The sequence below is a fragment of the Barbatula barbatula genome, assembly GCF_947034865.1.
Source record: "Barbatula barbatula genome assembly, chromosome: 12".
Lineage (NCBI taxonomy): Eukaryota > Metazoa > Chordata > Actinopteri > Cypriniformes > Nemacheilidae > Barbatula > Barbatula barbatula.
In genome coordinates, this window is record NC_136775.1 from 11,677,504 (window position 1) to 11,701,160 (window position 23,657).

Genomic DNA, 23,657 nt, shown 5'->3' on the forward strand with positions numbered 1-23,657 from the left:
TAGATTTATTTATTTTTGATAAAAGAATTTGAGCAGAGCAATATGTACACCGATAAATGTTTTTCCTTATTTTAGTGACCATTTTGAATCCTTTTTGTTTTATTTTCTTGTTTCTCGTTACTTTTATTTTCTATTATACATTGTCAAAAATGTTTGTAATTTGTGATGAAAATAGCATTCATAAAAATTTAATCATATTAAATACCAGAACAATTTATAAATGTATATATAATTACTAAAAATACAAAATAATAAACTAAAGTTTAATAAATAAAACAATTGTTTAACGCGTGTATATTACACAATTTTTACTGCAATGTGTGTGTAAAATCAATTAAACAGCCATTTAATATATGCACACAATTAAACGATTCCCATTTTTACGTTAAATGGACGTTGTTCGTTTGTTTACGAGAAATAATTTTATTAAATGTCAGTAAAGTATTTCCTGCCCCTGCACATGAGCCCCGTTCATATGCGCCATGTATTTCCGCTAGCCCCCCCTTTTCGGCTGCCGCTCCATACTCGCCAACATGCCTGTAAGTGCGTGCTATCACAATCAACCGCATTTAAAACTCAATCGCGCATCATTTGTGGATAAAAACCTATCGATTGAAAAGGGGAGGGTTTGTCTTCTAAATCGCGCCGGTCAAGATAGACTACCGTATCTTATTTTGCGATTAAAACTTTGTAAAAAACCAGCGAAGCGCGTGCTCCATGTAGAGGAACGACAAGATGGCCGCGTGCATATGCGTTAGGAACGCATGTAAGTTATAGAAACGCAACGAGAGTTCTGTCAAACATAATGAGAATGTTATATAGGCAATGTCTAGTAATATTAGTGATTTGCCGACATCAGAGATTTTTTTATGGGAGCTAAAATTTCCGTTTCGTGTTCATCATAGGAATCGTTGGATTGAAAGTGTCATGAATTGGGCCACCATAAAGGCGTCAGCATCAAGCCTGTGGGACCACCACTCATGTCAATCATCTATGCTAGCTAAATAACGTTACTGTCTTTCTGCTTTCATACGTGTGACAACGCTGAAACATGCAATGATGTAACGTGGCTTTCAATATTTTTTTATCATGATGATAGAGGTGATCACTTTTTCTTGCTCTAAATTTCAGCTCGCGAAGGACTTGTTGCACCCAACGCCAGAGGAAGAAAAGAGGAGACACAAGAAGAAACGTCTCGTACAGAGCCCCAACTCATATTTTATGGATGTCAAATGCCCAGGTAATAATATTGACAGTTAAGACCAAGTCCTCAAGCAAGGATCATTTTGTATGGTTTTGTTACACGTTTCAGGTCTCAAATGGAAATGAAAGGTGGCTGAATGTTTGCATTTTGTATAATCCTGTTTTATGACTATTTGAAAGTATATATTTGTATATGTATGGAGCATCCTTTGACTATCCCTCTTTTTTTTTTGCAGGCTGTTATAAGATCACTACGGTATTCAGTCATGCACAGACGGTGGTCTTGTGTGTAGGCTGCTCTACAGTGCTGTGCCAGCCCACCGGAGGAAAGGCCCGCCTCACAGAAGGTATCACTTGAACACATTTGCTCTATTCTACATTTTGTACTGCAAGTAGTGTAAGTGGTGTACTTTTACAGCCGGATCAAACATTGTGTGGTATTTCGGATATTTTATGCGGTCAATGGTCACATCTTTCCTACTGGAACGGATGGGTAAAACTTTTTAAAGCTAGTGGCAAAACACTTGAATTCTCATTTTCTCTCAACTGGAGAACCGTGAGTGCATCCGTGTCAATTGAAAATTGTATGTGTTAACAACGGTGGCACTGTGGGTACAATATGAGGACATTATGGCTATCAAAAGATGAAGCGCATCCAGAATAAAAGTTTGTGTTTACATATTAAATGTCCGTGAACTGTGTGTAATAATTTTAAATTTATGAACATATACACATGCATATGCTTAAGAAAAATATATAAACATTTATATTAATTTTCAATTATTGGTAAATATCAATAAATTCTTATTTTTCCTAATTGGATATACGTTTGTTTTTGTGTATAAATACATATAAACATGCACAGTACACAGACATATAATGTAAACGCAAACTTCTATTCTAGATGCGATTTATTGTTTGACAGCCATAGAGGATATGTTTTATCTTTTTAAACCAAAGATATTAAGTGCATCGCAAATACAGGCTTTTATGTAAACAAAAGGTGAATGCTGTCTCCCCCTAACGCTCTAAACTCCGTTCCCCATTTTCCAGCCCTGGATGTTACATTTAGAACATTATCCTTTCATAGCTTTAGTAAATGTGTAGGCACACAGTGTATCTTTCATCATTTGGAATGTGACTATTGTAATGTCATAATAGTGGTTTTCCAATCTCTGTGAATGCGAACAGAATATTACAGTGGGATTTTCTTCTCTCCAGATGCAGTAAGAATGTCACGTGCTCCCAAACACATTCAAATATGGCCTTCAGAAGTTGACTAATGGATTTTCATTTTTGTGGGGGAGAAATATGGCATTGGAAGTGCACTTGTAGATCAAAGATACATATACATGTGCTTGTAAATGCACCAGCACCATGGCAACACACCCGCACAGTCCACCCTAGTGTTTTCCACTTGATCATTGTTCTCTTCTTGAGCTAAAGCTTGCCAATCGGTACAGCTCTGAAACACGCTGGCATCAAAATCCACAGGACACTTGCTTTAAACTGTTTTAGTAGTATCCCACTGAAATGCACAACTTTAAATTGTACATTTAAATTCTAGACTGAATCTCAAAGGTCTTGTTCTTTCTGTTAACAGGATGCTCGTTCAGGAGAAAGCAGCACTAGTCTCTCATTTACTAATATCCAAGGACAAGGGAGACAGCGGGAGGAGAGACAGGATTGGCTGCTCCACAGGGTTTAAGTGACTCCATTCTTACCGGTCCATGTTCCTGATGTGTGATATGGAGATGAATGCTAAACCGAGAAGAGTATGTGAAAACTTAAAATGTCCAAGTGCTGTCTGAACACGGAGCTTGCTGGATTGAGGCGTGTAACTACCGAACCTGTCTCTCTCTCCCTCTCACTTTAAATAAAGATTCATTTTTCATTTATGTGTGTTGTAGTGGTATATCACTTGCCAGACACCTTATAGATACCATGCTAAAGAGATTTCCATAAAGAGCTTTAATGCAAAAGCTTCATCAGCAAAAACTGTCACCTTGGTTATGTGGTGTCTGATGTGCATAAATACGTAAAAGTAAAACTTAAGCCTTTAAGACCCTACGTGTATTAATTTGGCATTGAATAGATAAATTTATAAAATGGAAGAATGTACTTAATGCACTTTTTTTTGGGAAAATTGATTCTGATTTTAGCGAGCACTCCAGAGCCATCGTCTTCTCTGCAGGCTTCGGTCTGTTGGTGTCAGCCACACTAACAAGTTTCTTTGCTGATCTGGAAAAGAAAAACAATATTTCTATCAAAAACGGTAACATTATCAATCTTAAAGCATGTTTATATTTAAGGACAAATAACTAGTACACACCTGTAATAGAGTCTGGGTAGACAGCAGGTTGTGTCTGAATATGGGACAGCATGGTATTGTATGCTGTGGAAAATAATGTATTTGTTGTGTAGAGCCAGTAAAAGCTGTAAATCTTACTGGCTCTATTGTACATACAACGTTTGCGTGTGACTCTACCTATGAAAAGTGCAGCAGCAGCAGCCAGAACTGCAAACAGCACAAATGTTCCGATAAACAAATGTTCAGAATGTAAATAGGCTTTAAGTTGACCTAAACATAAAAACAAAGAGCATTTCATTACTTTTTAACATTTAAGCATTTGGTAGACATTTTTATCCAGAGCGACCTTGCGATGCATTTAAGTAATACCTTTTTGTCACTATCCTTGGGCTCAAGCCTACAACCTTTGCATTGCTAAGGTAATTAGCATTTGACTTAAATGTTTCTCTAACTGCATACTCTAACTTGTCCAGACACACATTTAAAGTTGTAGCTCCATGGCTGCTACTTTTAAACACTTAATAAGCCTATATATAAAATGGATCATTTGCGCTCTAACCTGATTCCTGGCGGTCCACAACTCTAGTCACCCTAACTTTATGTGTCTGTGTGGAGAGCTGTGTGTACAGGGTGATGCTTGCTGTAGAAGATGCCTGATCCAGGAAATGTGAGGTTGAATAGACCGACAAGAGGAGGAGGGTGGGGTCTTCGGCCGAATGGAATTCGGATATCGCAATATCTGGGGTGTCTGAAAGGACCTAATAAAATAAGTGTGACTGTTTAGTGGTCTCTGGCCCTGCAGATAAATAATACAATCCACATAAACATTCCCATTAAAAAAGCAGTCCCATCGCTTAAAAGCTAAATCATTGTGTTAAAGCAACACATTTTGTTTTATGTTCAGCAAGTGCAAGATATAAAATTATGATTAAAATAATCTCTTTCTCACCTGCAGCGTGCTAAGCATGTCTTTGGTGCCAAACAAAGTGATTTCAGCCACAGGTTGCTGGTGTGAAAGATTGATCTCAGTAACAGGACAACAGAACGCTGGCACATATGGAAGCAGAACAGAAGACTGAACAGAGGTGGAGGACAGAGGAAATGGAAGTGGGACAGATGCAGATGACTGAGTCTGCAGACTGACAGACAGAGAGATGGAGAGAGACACAGTGGATAGAACATGGAGGATGGAGTTTGACTGCGGCCGCACATAAATCCTACAACTGTACTGAGCTGAAAAACAAGAAAAGATGAACAGTTTGAAAGTAAAGCACTAGCTTTGTTAACACTGCACACAAATCCAACTGGTTTTTAACTCTGATCTTGCACATTTTCCATATGTTTTGTTTGTTCAGACCATGTGTAGTCAATACTCAAAATGTTTTGCTTTATAGCACCTCAGTCATCACAAAGAACGGCTGGGGAACCTCTGAATCACCAAGATATGGTGCTATAAAGCACCGGTTGCTGTATGATTACAAGCAAAGAACCACTATATTTTTACAGTGTTAATGTAAAAACATTGGTTGCTATTGTGTCAACATGTCGCCAATCAGTGTGGAAAAAGAAGAAATTAGAAATGTTTTGTCCCTTGGTGATTTAACACATCAAAAGTGTTAAAAAGTTGAAGAAGTGACAGAGTGCATTGAGCCACATACGTTTTCCAAAATGCAAAACCATTCACTGCATAGGTTTGATGATCAGATAAACTTCTGCTTAAATCTTTATTTTGTTACCTGCTTCAGATCAAATTAACTATTTGAATACATTGCAATGTCAGTTTTTTGTTGCCTTCCTGAACAAAGCCAGCTTGTGCCCTCATGTCATATATAACATGACATTTTAAATAAACAAATAATAAAAAACAAGTATCGTAAATTATTTTTGTGATCTAAAACTTGTTTCACCAGTGTTTATATCATAGAAGGATGATGCATGAAACACAGCTTGCAGTGTTTTCATATGCAGGTAGGGGGCGCTGAAATGTAGCAAGCACTGTAGCTTTGCCTTAGGCTGCAAGTTCTTTTCTATGGCCTCCCACTGGTCCAAAGTGCATTGAGCTACCAAAGAAAGTTAATGATAACAAATCATACAATTTTATAATAATTTGTGTTAACATGGCAGAAGAATTTTCAAAGCATCATATTTATAGCAATAATCTAGTTTAAGTATGATGTCTTTGTTGTATAAAAAGTGAAAAGACCTACCTGTATTAGCAGCAGAGGTGTTGAGATCCACACTGACTATATATTCAGAAGCTTCGGGCCAGTTAGTAAGAAGCCTATCGGTAGGAACACTGACTAGAGGAAGAGATGCCGGCTCCACCACTACCTGCATGACATAAAAACAATTACAATATATCACATATGCACCCTTATTTCCACTAGAAACAGATTACCTGTTGGAAGGTTTGCTGTCCCCCCTCCAATTTATAGTAAACCACCACGGTCCCAGAATTCTTTGCAATTGCCGCTCCAGTCTCAGAGTTCATCTGAAGGATTTGACTTGAGGACACATTCCATCTGCCTCGCTGATCTTAAAAAGCGAAAAACAAAATCAAAATACTATTACAATTACATTAAAGGGGTTTGTTTCTGCTCGCTGGTAACCCAGCAGTAACTTACCATTCAGGTTTGTAACGGGGGAGTTGAAACAAATGACATCTCCTGGTCGCAGAGATCCTGGGGGCTCTGAGATGGCAGGCAGCACTAGCAGAGGTATGTAGTCACTCAGCGAAGGGTTTGTAGGGTGTCCCTGCACCATCAAAACTGTTAAACCTGGAGATACCGTCTGCACCAGGAATGACTTGCTGTCTTTATCGGTTGTCAAATGCACCAGGTCATCTCTGAGACGCGGTAAAGATATAAAACAGGTGATTGCATGAAGTAGATATTATTGGTGAGAAGTTCAATACAATGTATTAACTTTAGGATAAACTTAATTAGATTTTATTGTTGTCTCTTAAGTACTCTATAAGAATACCTGTTTGTGGCAAAAGTTGTTTGTATATTATGAGAATGAAACTGTTCTCCCAGGTGGTTATAGTAAAGAGCCACAATGTTAATCTTCCAACCCAAAGGGAAGGCGGGCAGGGCTTTCTCAGCATCACTGTTCAGAGATGGTGACACAGCCAAAACACGTACAAACCACACCGCTGACACCTCGATTAACAAAAAGATTTGAGATCATGTTAAACGGACCTAAAACAATGCAAGTTTGCACACATTTATTAATATAATAAATGCTCACCTTTACACTGATGAGCAATGTTTGGTTAAAACCACAAACATCCATGACATAAACCTCCAAAAGGGCGGCACCTGTATCAGGCCCCGCCCTCAACACTCCTTGCTCATCAACACTAATAAGCCCCGCCCCTGAGACGCACTCACTGAGGACATAACGCACTGGACAGATCGAGTCTCTGAAATTGACACATTTTTAAACAAACCTCATTTTCACCCAGTTAACAAGTAAAACAGAAATATAAATTTTAAACTGGCCACATTACTTTCACAAGTCATAATGAGATCATAGGTAATTGAGTAGACACTGATAAATTCTGTCAAGCATCACTTAAAACTGAGTTTTTCTGTGAACGTTGAAGTTTAATTCAAACATAAAAACTCACTTATTGTTCTGCAGGGAGTACAGAGACTGAGGAGACATGAGGATGGATCTGGGACTTCCTGCTGCCAACTGCATCTCTTCAAACACCTGAGATTAAAGAAAACAGGACAGAATAAAACAGACAGATTTAGGACAAGATATAGAATATGTATAAATCCCCTTTTAAGTTTTTATCTTCAAAAGTGATGATGCTAATAGTCATAATAATTTAGTAACTGGCCTTCAGAATTCAACAGGCCATTTAGACTTTGTAAACAGCCTTTTCACGTGTTCGGTGTGAATTGTCAACTGCCATATTTGCAAAAATAATGTTGATATGCGCCAGTTTTTAAAGTCAAATTAGATTTTTCATGTTTCTTTACCTTCATTTTTCTGTGTCTGGCTGACACATCCCGGTTGTTATTGGAACAGACTTTAAGTGAATGCTGACACAAAGATCAAATACGTCATACTTCAACTTCTACACCAAAGCCATTTGTATGACTTCAGGTTACTTAAAATACTGTGTGGGGTTATTTAAGCGATTTTCGTTTTTAAGTCCTTTGGTTTGAAGCTTGAGAAGAGGGTCAACATTCCCTCCCCTTGTAACCAGAACACCCAAAACAACACTTACAAAAAAAAAACAGTTCCAATGATCAAAGAAAGCGATAGATTATAGGTAAATTATGACAAAATGTACATTTTGGGGGGAACTATCCCTTTGAGGTTATCTATTTTAAAATGTAACTAATCTGCTATATTTACCTGTATCTGTATCTCATCAGACAGATGATCAGAGAATGACGTGTTGCTGGCGTGTGTCTGTTCAAGCTGCATGCACACTTTAATGCTAGCCTTGCCCGGAGCTTCGGCTCTTACCAGAACAGAGAAACTGTTAGAGGGAGACACACTAACTCCAACCTACAACACACAGCATAATCAACACACGGTCATTCGTACATGTATGCACTTTTGGTAATTTCATGCAAACATCTCAACAGACATCACCTCTGCATGCCTTGCTTTGATCTCCAAGACCCCCAGCTTGCTCAGACTCCAGAAGAAACTGAGGCCAGACTCAACACTTCCCAGTGACAGAGGATTCTGACCACTGTCACTCCCCATCACATAAACTGGGATCTATAGATAAAGATTCATATACACTTTAATTATATGGATTGCACAAATATGGTTGAACTAAAGAAAAATGATGAGGGGGCAAACCTCTGTTCCGACAGACAGAGTCACTAAAGGAGCTTGTATTCTCACTTCTGTCAGGTTAAATACATCCAACTCTACTTCAGCCTAAATAAAGAAACATAAAACATTGTATAAAAGCATTGCATATACAAATATGGGTACAACCAGAGCATACTGTAACTATAAGTTTTGTAATGGAACCGCCCCAAAGTCATCTAATTAATTTTCATTGCCATCTTTATTACACCCACATACTCATCTTTTCAGACAAAAAACACATTTTAGTACAGACAAATCATACTTGTGCGAGGGTGAGCAGTGCTCCTGAGTCTTGTCTCACAGTTTGAAGAGTCGCCCTGATTTTGACCACGCCCACTGCCACGCCACTCACCAGTCCTGTGTCAGTCACCAGGGCGACAGAGCTGTCACTCACAGAGAACTCCACAATAGACTGTGGATGAGGCCCTCCTTTCCATTTCACCTAGAGATCAAAACATAAAGCAAATCAGATAATAGTGCCAACCACACTGTTCTCCGAGTTATTTCTTATATTTAAACTATTTTTATAATTTTGCTTCCTACCTGTCGCACACCTCCGACTGCCAGAGTAAGTTTATGTGGCTGCAAACGGAATGGTGGGTAAACCTGTATATTCTTATGGGAGGAGCTTATAACACCCCCATGACCAGCAACTGCTGAAAGATGTAAACTAGCCACGCCCAGTGCCAGTCCTGTCACAGAAAATCCCACAGAGTACAGGTCCACAGGCCCCGCCTGCCTATTAACAAACATAATAACACACAAGACATACACATGTTTTTCAACTTTGCATATAACTTAATTTACCATGTTGTTATAGTCCAGTTTATGAAATTTAGTGGCATCTATTGGTGAGGTTGCGAATTGCAACCAAAGACACACTCCACCGCTCACCCCTCCATTTCGAATCACTATGGTGGCCGACACAGAACTAAGATGTCGTCACGTTTTAGCTTCTTTGCCGAAAGAGATATATCGTATATTTACAATAACATATTTACGAGTTGACTGTCCATTTAGGGCTACTGTAGAAACAACATGGCGAATTCCATGTAAGGGGACCTATAGTGTAGATAGAAATAGCTCATTCTAAGGTAATAAAGACATAACGCTTTATTATGTAAGGTCATAGACCTCTTAAGACATAGTTATATTATTATATTGCATTTCTGTGAATAGATCCTCCAGAAAATTACACACCGGACCTTCAAGCATCAGAGCTTTATAGTCCAGGTAACAAATCTTACTCAAGACTCACTTCACAGTTATGATGGATGAAGAAGGAATAAGCATGAGGTTCATAAGTGACAGGAAATGACTGAGAAACGGCTGATTCTTTGAGTCCAGAACACGCACATTCACTATGGTTGTACGACCGACCTCAATCTGAAATGAACATGCATATACACAAACTATCTAAAATACATCAACACAAGGGACAATTTTGTAAACATGAAATTATAAAAAACAATATTTAAAACTTAATATAGTGTATCATCACTGAAATAATAGATGGTGTGTGTATGCTCCATACAATATCAATGAAGTCAATCTGAAAATCTGTGATGTCAGAGATCAGGACGGAGGCCACAGCAGGGTCAGAGGCCAGACAGAGGTCATTAGCCAGGAGAACTGAGGAACCTGGATGAAGTGGGGACACCTAGAACAAACGAAAAAAAGAACAAACTTGCTTGATTTGTATCATAAAATACTTTGACATGTACGTCTACTAGTCCTGTACAGATATATTTATATTGTATAATATTTTGTATACAATATTATAAATATATATTATTGTATAAAATATATTAATAATATTTCTAGAGCTACTAGTCTCACCTGTACCATATTGGTGTTCTCCATATGAGTGATATGGGCCAAATTCTTGTCTTGTAAATGGACCTGAAAGTGTCCTGATCCATGGATCAAGGTCAGATTTTCCTGAATAGAGGAATAAATGGACTGATAAATGATTACGAACCAAAGCAGATGAAATGAGACCATGAACCGAAATGATCGCTTACTTTGACTTTTGGATGGTTGAACAGAGTAAGTGAGTGTGTGGCCCACTGTACGTCTTCTACCAAATGAAGAAACACATGCTGAGACACTGGGGCTGTTGACATCTTATACAGAGAGCAAAAGTTATGTTACACATCTGCTACAGACATAGATTTGCAAATATCAAATAAGCTTAAAAAGTATTTTGACCACTTGTGAAAATGCTACAAATACTGTATAAATGACATGAGCTGTAAATTAGATTCTGAAGGAAAGTTAACCCAAAAAAGAAAATTCTGTCATCATTTACACACGCTCTTGTAATTCCAAACCTTTGACTTTGACAAACCCTCTTCCGCAGAACACTAAAGAAGCTATTCTGAAGAATACTGTTAACTGGCCCCCATTCACTTGCATTGATTTTGTGTCCATACAATCGAAGTGAATGGCTGTTCGGTTACCAACATTCATCAAAATATCTTCTTTTGTGTTCTGCGTAAGAAAGAAAGTCATAAACGTTTGAAAGGACAAGAGGGTGAGTAAATTAGTGATGTTTTTGGGTGAACTATCACTTTAACACCCTTCAAATAAGCACAAACAAACTTGTGAAACTCCACACACCTCTGGACATCTGAGAGTGACATTAGCAGTAACAGTTCCTGTCTGTTGATGGACATGAAGCACCTGCCAGGCTTTAAGAACAGTGTGATCAGGTTATCATGAATCACATTTACATAATGTTCTGAAAAATGCCAAAATTAGACCCACAGTGCAAACACACCATGTAGTTTGTAGCCTGTCTGAGTTGGCTTATCAGCTAAGTTTATTGTGGATTGTGGTGGCAATGAGAGGAGATGAGGGTCAGAGGTGGTCCACTTCACCAAGCAGGAGGTGAAATTATCAAACTGCTCCCCCTTCTGGTCAAACACAGACAACTGCAACACAGTGTCTCTACTGCTGGACACAGTTAACTGAGAGAGAGAGAGAGAGAGAGAGAGAGAGAGAGAAGAATGACATGAAAGAATATGGTAATGTAATATTTAATTATATCAGTGTCATTCTATGAGAATAAAAGAAGTCCAAACATTGAGAAAGATAAAGAGTCACCTCATTAAGTAATTATTGATAAAATAACACATCTCACAATAAAAGGCATGCAGGGAAATATGTGTCAGATATAGCAAACAAGCAATACTATGTTGATTTAGTGCAGTTTGATCATGAAACTTAAATATTTAGACAAAATGGAGGCAGGAATGGGCAGCTAATATATTTCCTTCGAATCAATTAGTTTTCATGCAGAATAAACATGGCAAGTGTGTGTGAGCATGCAAGCACTGGCATTTTGCTTGCTTGTAATTACTCTTTCTGTCTTTCTGTGTTTCGCTTTGACTAATGATTCGGTTCATTAGATCGGTAAATCTAATGCAATCTCTGCCTCTCTGACTGTGCTGTAAACAAAAAAATCTATTAACTAATGACCAAATACCAACGTTTTTATTAAAGATGTTATGTGACGTTCTACACACGGAGACAGAATGGAGATAATATATTGATTGCTTGAATTTTGACATTGGTCAATGATCAAAGTGTTGTTTTTCTGTGTCATCTACGGGAAAAGCCCTCACGCAACCCTCATACACACGCTGCTTATGCCCCGTGCATGCAGTTACTATGGAAACTGCCATAACACTTCACCCTGCATATCACACATAATTGCATGGCAAATGAGAGTAGCGGAAAGAGGGAAGGAGAGACGGAGGTCTGGTGTGGGTGTGAACCAGATAGAAAGTGAAACACCTGAGGGCGATAAAATGGAAAAAATCAAAGAGAGAGAGGTCTGGGTAGGTGAAGGAAAGAGAGGAAATGACTGAATCATAAAAGTTTGTGTGAGAATATAAAAGCAACAGGGGCAAAGTGAGGGAGGACGGAAAGGGCATTACTCACAGGTCCCCAGGGGTGCTGATGCTGAGGGCAGGAACTGCGAATGGAGTACAGAGGGATGCATGAAGGTGAGGAGGTGTTGCACGGGAGAACAGAAAGAGAGAGGGTTGCTGGGACGCTGCATGACACCTGAACTCTGCTCTCCTCGATTGCGGGCATCTCGTTTAATGGACCTGGAGCATTACCGCACCTGAAGACCAACCACTGCAAGCAAAAACACACAAACAAACACATGTGCAAAAACACACAGGAAGACGTGGTTTCCAGGAATCACCTACCAAGCATTAATAGCTTATACGTAAAAGTTAAAATTTCAGCTTGCAAGTTAGAAATTAAATTGAATTGGTCACAGCCCACAGGATGTTGGATTGGTATTTGAATTGAAATGACAGGGAGAGGAATTTACTAAAGTGCAATTTGGAGAAATGTAACAGTCACACAACACAACAGAGGAATTTCATTCGTCCAGCATGCACTTTATTCCAGGTGTGTAGGTTATATTTCAAATATTACTTATCTTATGTTTTTACAAATAACATATATGCATACAAAATATTTTATGCTGAAAACAATTCCAATCAAAAAGGTATATTGTTAAATATAATAAATAAATATAAATTAAATGTTAATACTTTCATCATTTATTCACCCTCATATCACTTCGAACCTGCATGGCTTTCTTTACTCTGAAGAACAAAATAGAAGATATTTTAAATAATGTTAATAAGCAAACAACATCGAACCCATTGACCTCCATTGTATGGACACACAACCACTGAGACATTTCTCAAAATATCTTCTTCTTGTTTCCAAAGGAAGAAAGAAAGTTGTACAGCTTTTGACATTAGGGTGACTAAATAAAGACATAATTTATATTTTTGGATAAACTACGGTATCCCTTTAAATTACATTACTACTTTGTGTTTCTTATATGAAATTGAAATAAATTATACAATGCATTTTCAAAGCAGTTCTGTATTGCACAGACCCCGTTCTCACCATATAAGCGACACATGTGTTATATTGCAATCTAGGACATTATCTAACCTGTTCTCCCACAGCGTCACACGTGACCCAATAAGCATGTCGAGTCGGCCTTCCTTCTGCCGAACTCAATGTCTCCACGGTAACACCCCCTGATGGCTGTGCCTCGATGTGGCGAAAGAAATGGATGGGGGCCAGGGGCCAGGGTTGAGGACCCCCCTCAAATACAACCATACGAGCAGCACCCACTGTGAGAAAAACCTTTGATGCAAGAGACTGAGAGAGAAAATATTCATGATACTGTCCTTGCTGAATACTATGTGTTTTATAAGTGTATGATCTTTCACAACACTTATTCATCATTCATCACATTGTTCTGGTAAACTCCCCTAGCTGTATTTGCCCTAGGTCACTCCTCTCTGTCCTCCTGACATGCTGTAGAGTCATACATCAGCACAACTCACATTCACATTAATCTTCTGCTAGCATCTAACAGTTCATTATATTAATAAATAGCCAACATTGGTCTGATAAATCACCCTTTACACAGATATGACAGTCGGCACAAATCATACACACGTGCACACACACACATACTTTAAGTGGGCTGTATGCCTCCAGTGACATCGTCTCTCTGATGCTGTATCCCTCTGTTTTCACTGTGATGGTAACAACAGCATGACCCTGTGAAATAGCTTTAAAACAGATACATCCACAGAACCCAGCACCAGAAGACACAGGACCTGACAGGGCAGAAACAAAAATGGATAATAATTTAGAAAAAAGCATTTGATGGTTTAAAAGTATGAAAGCTTTTTCATGTTTTGTAGATTGCATGAGAAAATGTAACAGTAACAGTATATTGGTGGTCATCAGTGCTCTTGAACTAACGTTCGTTTATTTTGTATTTAAAGGGAAAATTCATTCAAAAATGAAACTTATTTTGACATGACTCATCCTCATGTCATTCCAAACCTGTAGGACTTTCTTTTTTATGCAGAACACAAAATAAGATATTTTATTAACCAAATAACATTGGCACCCATTGACTTCCATTGTATGGACACATTTCGCTAAATATGTTCTTTTGTGTTCCACAGTAAAAAAGTGATTTTAAATGATATGAGAGTGAATAAATGACGACAGAATTAATTTTTTTTTGGTGAACTATCCCTTTAAGTTTCATTCTTTTAATGATCATTAATGAGTCATATCGGTACAATCCAAATGTTGGCTTTTATGTTCATGTTCATTAAAGTTATGTCCTGTTCACTTTTTTTCATAAAAAAGGATTTCATAAATCCTCCGTCAAACACAAACCGCATACACTCCATCAACTTGATGCTGTACGCACGATGTACTAACCAGATTACAACGAAAAAGGCTATATTGATTTTCTCCGTGCTTTAATTTAAAGGAGAAATAAACTAATTCATTATATTTTAATTTGTGGTGCAGTGCAGAGGAAGTTCTAAATAAGGCAAGGCACCGAGAGCAAGCAAGAGAGAGAGAAAGAAAAATGAGGTGCGTGTGACCGAGAGTAGATCACTTTTTCTCATGTTCAATACGAGCTGAGGTCAATTAGAGCAGGCAGATGAACTATTATGGTTCCATTAGAGAAAAAGATACAGAATATCGAGGGAGTCAGTGGAGGGTGAATGGATGCACTATAAACAATTGCAATGCTGGAGGGAGGGAGGTAATAGTAACATGTTGCACCTGGCACGTGTATGAAGATGCCAATAGGTTCAGTCTGGACGTGTAGCGAGAGCTCAGTGCAGTCTGTGACCGGCACAAGATTACTCTCCATTAGAAAAGACTGTTCATTTTGAGGATATGTATGGGAGAAGCACTGTGCTTGAACATCTGCATTGGTGCTCCTGTGAGTGTACAAATGTGCATCAAAATCTGTGTGAGAGCAGGAGTCTGGGGGGTCCAGGATGCCCCACAGAGCTAAGGGAAGTTCTATCCTGTCCCCTACACGGCAGTCACCCCTCTGTGGCACCAGCTGCAACCGGCTGGGTCTCACAACCATTACCTGCATGCAAACATTCAATGAGACAAAATATAGTTTGTGAATCTGTCTTTAAAAATGTGCACACATTTTTACCTGGCCAACTACACTATGAAGTGGGTTTTTGGAATCCGCAGCTTGAATTGTGGTCTGGCCCATCCTCTTTCCTGCTATGATCACTCCTTTTACCGTCACTGTGGCAATTTGACTATTAGACACGTCCCACATCACAGAGCCGCTTCCTCCCTCCACCTGGAAATACAGAATCTATAACAACAAATAGTCATTATCCCCCAACACATGTAGATGAAAAATATTGATCTGAACTCTACCGTAATATTGCGATGGTAAAGCTTATTGTTGGGTTGCCATGGAAACACAATCATAGAGGGATGCAGGCTAAGTGGGTTATAGATTTCCACTTCCTGTTGGACTCTGATTGGTGGGATGACAGGCCACTTTTCACCATTCTATTATGTAACACATAAAGCAAATTCACTAAAATGGAATAAACTTTAATGTAAAAATCACATTCACAAGATTGAGAGATCAAAACTAGCAACAACAATATATCGAGCCCCAACATTCACTGTTAAAGTGTGGCAGGAAAATGTATGACTGCTCGAAAGATGATTTCCCATGGAGGCGGTTTGGAAAGTTTAGCTTTTGTCCTATTAATCCAATGCATGATTCTTATTTATACATAGAATTGACAGGAAGTTGCCGACTGAAACTAATGAGCAACGTTTCTCTCCTACAGAACCATAACGACTACATGACATTGGATAACCCCATGATGTGTTTCATCTTCCGCCACCATCGTGGCATCCCACAGATGCAACACGCTGTCTTTTCCTTTATAAACAATAGGTTTCCCAACGCACCGCATGCCTCTGTTTACGTTTCACACTGTGTGTGTCCTCATTTCCCACCGTCTCACCATGACCCCTCGGGTGGGGCTCCCCCTCTAGATCTGAAAACAGCTTGTCCCATTTACTCAAGAAAATGTAACTGTACTTTTGTGTGATGGCTTGCTGAAGCCCTCAAATGGAGAAACTGTACTGAATGTAATCCCAGAGGCAAGAAATCTGACATCATATGGCATCAATTCTGTGTAATTTAACTCATGGGTCAAGGAAAAGGAAAACAGCAGAACATAGAAAACATTCCACCCTGCAAAAACTTATATCCAGAAGGTTTTTATGGTTAAATATCTTTTAACAATAAAGATCAGGGTACTCTGTCACTCTATATACAAACTCTGTCTCTTGCTTGCTATCAAACAATTGATTTCCGTATATTTTATCGAATGTGCCTGTACCCGTTGTACCTGTATTGTCAGAGAGCCCCAAGTAATTTGCGAGAGAGATGGGATGTCCATTATTTGATGAGGTTATGGTACTACAGTAAGCATGAATAAGAATTAATGTGTGAGGTATATAAGAATTTGAGAATTTCTATATTATGTCTAGGATGCACACTCAAGACAAATTGAGAGATCTATTGATATTAAGAATGTGTGTCGTACCTCAGAAATGATGCTATGAAGTGAGGCCTGTATCGAGGTTTTCCCTGTCCCAAGGGTCTTCAAGAGCTGGACGGAAGGATCTAAGGTGGATTCCAATGTGACTAATCCTTCAGTTTCTTCTACAACAACAACAACGGCGTTCTTCACCGGAAGAGGTGAGAGAAAACATTACTTAGTGAATCTAATATTGTTCAAAATGTGTAGAGAGAACTTCCAGAGAACCCAAAATGTTGAAGATCCACTAGCCACTATTTCTCATACAATCACATTGGATGTCCAGCAATACACAATAAAGCGCTACGTAAATGGCTCATTCATTCATTCACATCTACATCTATTGTACAGAAAAGAGTGTCTGTATACTCTACGATATTTTTGGAATGTCACAAAAGTTAATGTTTTTTATTTTCTGGGTGAACTATTTCTGAACTACGTTCAAATGTTTTGTGCCTGTCATGTGAAGAGATGCAATGGAGCATAAACTGATAACTGTAAAGCACAACCTCTGACAGGTGAACCACATGGCCCTCGTTGTCATGGATACGGACAGTCAAATAGTAATTCCGTTCTTTCTCCAATACCCATCTGTCCTCTTCTTCCTTATTACCCAAAGCTGAAACAGGCAAACATACATATGCATACAGTATTAAAAACACATATAACTTCTCCACTCATGAAGAAATAGCATGGTGTGGTTTTAGATGTGCATGTGTGTTAATGTATGGACAGTATGTATACAACACACTCATATAACTGGGCTCAACCACGTATATGGTAGTGCGAGGGAAGTGGGACATCACTTCAGGGGGCAGATCTGAGTCACCATGAGTTAAGAATTGGTATAGTAAAATGTCTTAACATAATCAACGCTTCAATGAAAAGCACAATTGTGTCGGATACTGTTGTGTAAAATGGTTAGCGTGGCATGACCCAGCTTGAAGGCAGTGACGGTAGTTGTCTCCTGGTCAACACAGATAATGTCACAATACATTCTGCCTCTGTACCCGTCCACAACAAGCCTGTATCCTTCCTCTGACAGAGTGACCTCTATGAACAGACCGGAGAGTGAGAAATTATGCAGGTGTAAGAAACTCATCTATCCTGACATATGCACCGTTGTATTAGGAGGACAGTGTACATCTGCTTTAGGTGTGAAGCAATGTGCTTAGCGTTATTGAGGTGTTATCACAAGGTTTAAAATGCATATTGGTAATCTCGTGTGAGCGTGGGTAGGACACTGCCTACCTGTCAATTGAGCTTTTTATGCCTTCACTTAGTTTTAAAAGTAGCTTAGCATAGCTAAGAGCTGCCCTAATGTACCCTACCTTTCCTAGAATCATACAGTGCTTGAATAAGAAACATCAGGCATTCCTTTTTTGAAAAATGTCTGTGTCAGTGCCCTGTTAAAAAGACCACCATTGGTATATTTCTGACGCTATATTATATAGTTGACTGTAATTATATAAATCAAATTTTACATTGTGTCGTGTTGAACCAAACATTGTAAAAAATAAACATATACAATACATCAAGATGAATGTGTTAGCTAACACAAACTTAAAAAGTGACCATAGCTCAAAAAAAGAATGTAATATTGAGGCAATATAGATAAAATACAAACCAACACACTCAAGTTTATGCCATTCCTTTAGGAATTTGAATCTTGGAGGTTTTTACACCCATAATCTATTAAATGTTGTAGCACGTTGGAAACAAACATTGTTTTCAATCCGTCCTCAGTGTCTAGTTAAGGACAACACATTTTATGTAACTAAACGTTTTGTCCTTTTATTTATTCAACACAAAATCAACACCATTTAACTCATGCATTAAAAATCCCTAACACAAAAACACTTTTTGAGAGTTTTTGTAAGTGATCAATAAGTATATACTGGTCCATCAGCTACTGTATAAATACTTGACTATCACAAACCAGCTGAGGTGTATCAGTCGTATGTACAGTATGTAGATAGTTTTATACCAATCTCGGTCTCGTCCTCTGTTTTCCACACGTTGTATTTGATAGTCGAGCCCTGTAGCAGGTATGTGTCCCCCGCTGGGCTCAGATGTAGTCTGTCTACCACATGCAAAGTCACACTGGCTGCTTCTACATGCTAAACACAAAACCCACCATCACAATAAATCATTCTTAGAATTGATCAGTAAATTACAAAAAAGAAACATGTTTGAGTGTGTCTATGTGGTGGGTCTGCCTGAAATAGCATGTTCATTCATGCCTCATGTTCAGGGTCTGTAAGAGACACTTTTACGTGTGCCGCGCCATTGCGGATGCCGTACAGCAGGACGCTTTCACCCCTCTGACCAGCTCCCTCTAGAGACAGGATATGAGGTGGAGTGGAATAACCAGCATCATGGTACCGGACAAATCTACAACAAAAACCAAGCCTTTAGTCTCATCTGGTCCATCACTCTTCCTTTTTCAGACTCTTTTTTTCAGACTCCCTTTATAGCATTGGCTACTCATTGTGTCCAGGTGAAAGGTTGGCCAGAAAACATTACTCTGTTAACAAATGTAAATCAATTCAAATTGCAACAACAATCTGTAAGAGAAATTCAGTTTCATCCATTGGTCCAAAGCTCTCTCCAACTGGCCTTTGGCCATCATGCTGTCCTTATCAAGCCCTGAATCTATTGCTGTCATTATGTATTATTTATCTTTTTTACTGTCCCCTCCCATCAGTGTCCCTCTTCATTTTAAGACTCTTGTTCACCTCACTGTCTCTATTGCATCAGACTTCTTTGCCAGTTGCCAATTAAACTTCAAGCCAGCCAGAGAGCTGAAAGTATTTCCTGTAAATGAGGCCAAGAACAGAAGACAGTCATAACCTGTCCAACTACAAACTATTAAACAAACTTCTCATACTTACAAAACAGTGTCCTAAGGTAATCTGCTAAATGAAAAGTACCTTCGGTGTCAAACGCCTGGACGGACAATTGCAGGGGCGGGTCATCAGTAAAAAGCTGTCTGGTGGTTGTCACAATTTGAATCCTTGCGATACGGTTGACGATGACATCACAGCGCAGAATGTGACCCGTCACTATAACAGGAATGAGTGATGTTATGCTCTTTAATAGAGCAAATACTGAGATATGAATGCTCTGCTTCATATGTTAATTTAAGCAGCCAATGAGGCAAAGACTTAATTAAAATGTCAATTTCATATGCAAAATGGTAATGATGATTCCCAAGTTTCATTTTAATTGCTCTTTAAAAAAATCAGCATTAACTGCTCTAATGAGTCTGTATATCCTTCTAAAGAAAATGAAAAACATGTCTATTTACCCCCCCCCCTTATTCATTCCTCACCAGGGTCCTGTCCTTGAACCAGACTATGGATGGGAAGAGCCTGAAGAGAGGACAAAGCGGACACCAAACACTGCTGACTGCAGGAGGACGCGGGCAGTGGATCTGGAGGGCTGACGGCAGACAGAGGATACACCTTGACACTCTCGAGCTTAGACGACACCCTAAAGTCATCATCAAATAGCAAGACTGTTAAATAAATAATGATATATACATCATTTCTTTTCTGCTATTTTTTATTAATTGTATTGTTAGTGTATGTTTAAAAGGTATTTCACATTGTTATCTTCAACACTTTACAATATTGTTCCATGAACAACCTGTGTTGCCATAAACCAGCACTAAGAAATATGAATAAATGCTGAAAACTATACTTGTTATGTTAACTGGGGAATTCCAATAGCCTATTATAGATGTGACATTATCAGTTTAAACTTGAAATATACATTTTCAGAGAATGTATTATAGCTTATATTCAATCATCTGTTTATATTTTCTAAACCCCTATTAATCATGTTCATGAAGTCCAGATTAACAGTGGTTTTCCTGTAGGGCGATTGCACATACTTAGGAACAAATGTATAGGATAATTCAATGTAAGTCGCTTTAGATAAAAGAGTCTGCCAAAATAATAAATGTATCAATGTATAATACCAGTCTTATTTCCGGATGCGAGAAAAAGGGATGCACGTTTCTGAGACATGTAAGAGTTCTGTAAATTAAAATGCACAAACAAAAGCAGCAATAAAACCCAACAGAAAAGAGACGGCTCGTCGAAGAACATAAACAGTTATTTTATTTTCATGTGCCCATTTATAATGCATGTGATCTTTTTGGAAAGCGACACTTACCTGACAATGGAAAATCACAGATACAAATGTTTTGGTATTTGGAAAATATTTAGAAATGTAATATGGTATTTGGCTATTGGAACCACCACATATTGACATATAAGCTAGTATGGTTAAAAAAGGTAATGCTAAGAAACCCGATACCAGAAATTGCAATGGATTGAATCAACCCAAAACACACTATGAATATTTGTGATGGTTTTAATGCTAAACAGCTCATTTAAACTATTAGAAATGACTTTTTCTTCCACTTTTACACACACGTTTCCCATATGCCATTCAGGACGCACAGTTGGCCTTTTTGCAGAGCAGCACACTACACTAGTTATTAGTAACGGCATTGCAACTAGGTCATTTCTTAAACTTCATATATAGACTTTCGGTGAATTCATTAAATGCAAAGATCTTGAATTAATAAGCTTCAAATTCAGACGCGACAGCAGCACGTAATACGACAGAACAGCTCACTGCCCCTGTCACTCACCATGTGTAGCATCCTCTCTGTGCAGTCAGTGTGATGTTCACTGGCACACGAGCGCTGGAAGGCAACAGCAGCTTGGGAACGTTCAGTTTGCTCGACTGACTCAATGTAATCAATGAGTTCATTAGCAAAATCCCCCAAACTGCCCTCTGTTTCATCAGCATGATTAAAATACAGCACTGCGATCAACTAGCCGACAACACACAGCGGGGAGACCGGTGCAGACGAACGATTATCTGGAGAGCAAAGGCAGCCGTTAAACTGCGCAGTTCGTTACAGTCGCTGTTGATTTTTGAAATATTTAGGCTGTTACTGGACGCTCACGTCTGTTGACCATTTCCAAAGGCAATAAAAGTGAAGAGTTATACATTATATATTGATTGTTTGTCTTTGGTGTTGTGAAAAACTCAATAAATAGATCATATACAAAAAAAAGTGAAGAGTGGCCTCCATAAACTAAAAGCATCCCCATACCGTGTGAGTGACGTGCACGTCGGTTAACTTACTTCAAGCGCGTGTCACGCTAGGTGTTTGTTACACAATGATACGCACACACAAACACAGTCATGTATATATATATACTTTATTAATTCTCTCTTGTAAAATAAAATTACAAAATAATTTTAACCTCAAACGGCACCTCCCTCATCTATAATTAATGTTCATAAAATCGTTATTTATACAGCAATCGTAATTTTTTGACGAATGAGAAGAACCATGTCGTATAATTATAATAATTATGAGCTTTGACTGCGTAAGTAATCATTAATGGTAAAAAACTGAGCGATACAAAGCTAGGGTTCAGTAACAGCATACTGTACAATTTTCCGAGCGGATATAATTCAGTATTCCGGCCACAGGGTGTCACTGTTAGTCAGTTGTCAAAATGGTCTCCGTTGAAATGGGGTCAGAAGTGAAATAGTCTCTTGTTCCAACACACCATTATAATAGAAGCAATTCCACTCAGAAAATGACTATAATCACTCATTCTACAGTTATTTCCGTGTGAGCAGCTGTTCCACCTTGATGCAGTGGTGGGATAATGTACCGACCGGCTTCGAAATAATGCTTCGCTCAAATGGCTGTAAGTCACTTTCAGACTTAAAAAAGTGCTGTCCAGGTACCTGTGATGATTCGTCAATCATAACATTCGTGGGCATTGGTTATTTATATCCGTAACCCTCTAAACACGCATTATTCTGCGACACACAAAAGTCAGTTTCAGTCAACTATAGACAGAGCACTTTGGTAGCAAAGACATAATGTGAGTGTGTGTCCATGCATGTTAACATGTATGTCATGTGTGTCAGTGTCTTCGGAAATGTATACATTCATGTTAACAGTAAAGGTTGTCCTTCTCGTGGACTTTAAGTGAAATATGGCAGTTTTGTCATAGGGTTTTTTTGTGCAAACCGTAGCCTCGCCGACATGACGAATTCTGTGGCGTAAGCTGTGTAATACTTGAAGTTACAGTGCATTACAGCATACGTGTATGTGTGTATATGATCATGTCATCACTTCTTTATATTTTGACTGCGTCCATCTCTCCACCCCCAGAGGTCCCGCCCACACCAGCGCTCTCAGCAGCTGGAGGTGCTGGTGTTGGGACTGTCCTCTGTGGGCTGGGCCGTGGTGGAGCTGATGGCTGGGTTGGCAAGTGGCAGGTCGGCAGTCGTGGGTGATAGCACAGCGGGCACGGTGGGGTTCAGGAACTTGGCGTCGCGCTCACGCAGCAGTTGAACAAGGGCGGCATGCTGCGCGCTGAGCGTTGCAGACAGGTGAGCGGGCAGGGCATTAAAACCGGCTGTCAACCGTTCCACACGGTGCTCCAGACCTAACATTTGCCTCTCCAGATCCTCGCTTCGGTCGTTCAGCTCTGACATCAGTTCATACATGACGCTCTGCATCTATGTAGAGAGGAAACGGAGTTAAGAGAGAAACACTGTTGTGGTGAAAGGTAAAGGGGTCCGAGAGAAAGAGCGAGGGAGAAAGGGATTAGAGGAGAAAAAAAGTCAAAAATGAGATCTGTTTAATACCTTAGTTGTTTCACCAAGACAGTAATGAGATTACTTTCAAGCAACAAGATTACAAAAAGGCTTTCAGAAAACTACACTTTGCAAGTTATTAAGGAAATAGGAGCATAGGAAAAAGTTAAATAAAGATTAAT

At 38.9% G+C, this 23,657-nt stretch overlaps 3 protein-coding genes across 3 annotated transcripts in view; 1 reads left to right on the forward strand and 2 right to left on the reverse strand.

The window, feature by feature from the left end:
• Nucleotides 1-482: 482 nt before the first annotated feature.
• rps27.2 (ribosomal protein S27 isoform 2) lies at nt 483-3,101 on the forward strand (the record flags this gene model as incomplete). The annotated part of the gene is given in 6 exon segments (XM_079470366.1): nt 483-494; nt 496-528; nt 531-539; nt 1,132-1,240; nt 1,440-1,550; nt 2,807-3,101. Coding segments are annotated over 6 exon segments (303 nt in total). The 3' UTR covers nt 2,836-3,101.
• A 55-nt stretch (nt 3,102-3,156) lies between these two features.
• Nucleotides 3,157-6,848, reverse strand: LOC306902070 (nuclear pore membrane glycoprotein 210-like). Its single transcript, XM_079470365.1, has 11 exons — nt 6,764-6,848; nt 6,497-6,675; nt 6,139-6,359; nt 5,913-6,049; nt 5,722-5,845; nt 5,422-5,574; nt 4,464-4,747; nt 4,074-4,272; nt 3,692-3,784; nt 3,536-3,598; nt 3,157-3,444 (listed from the first exon to the last, which is right to left on the reverse strand). The coding sequence occupies exons 1-11, from the start codon at nt 6,806-6,808 to the stop codon at nt 3,362-3,364; spliced, it is 1,581 nt and encodes a 526-aa protein (XP_079326491.1). The 5' UTR covers nt 6,809-6,848; the 3' UTR covers nt 3,157-3,361.
• A 15,207-nt stretch (nt 6,849-22,055) lies between these two features.
• Nucleotides 22,056-23,657, reverse strand: part of kcnn3 (potassium intermediate/small conductance calcium-activated channel, subfamily N, member 3) — a 42,749-nt gene continuing 41,147 nt past the window's right edge. The window contains exon 9 of the mRNA XM_079469297.1: nt 22,056-23,397. Coding sequence (XP_079325423.1) covers nt 23,071-23,397 — 327 coding nt within the window. The 3' untranslated portion in view covers nt 22,056-23,070. The remainder of the gene's footprint in view (nt 23,398-23,657) is intronic.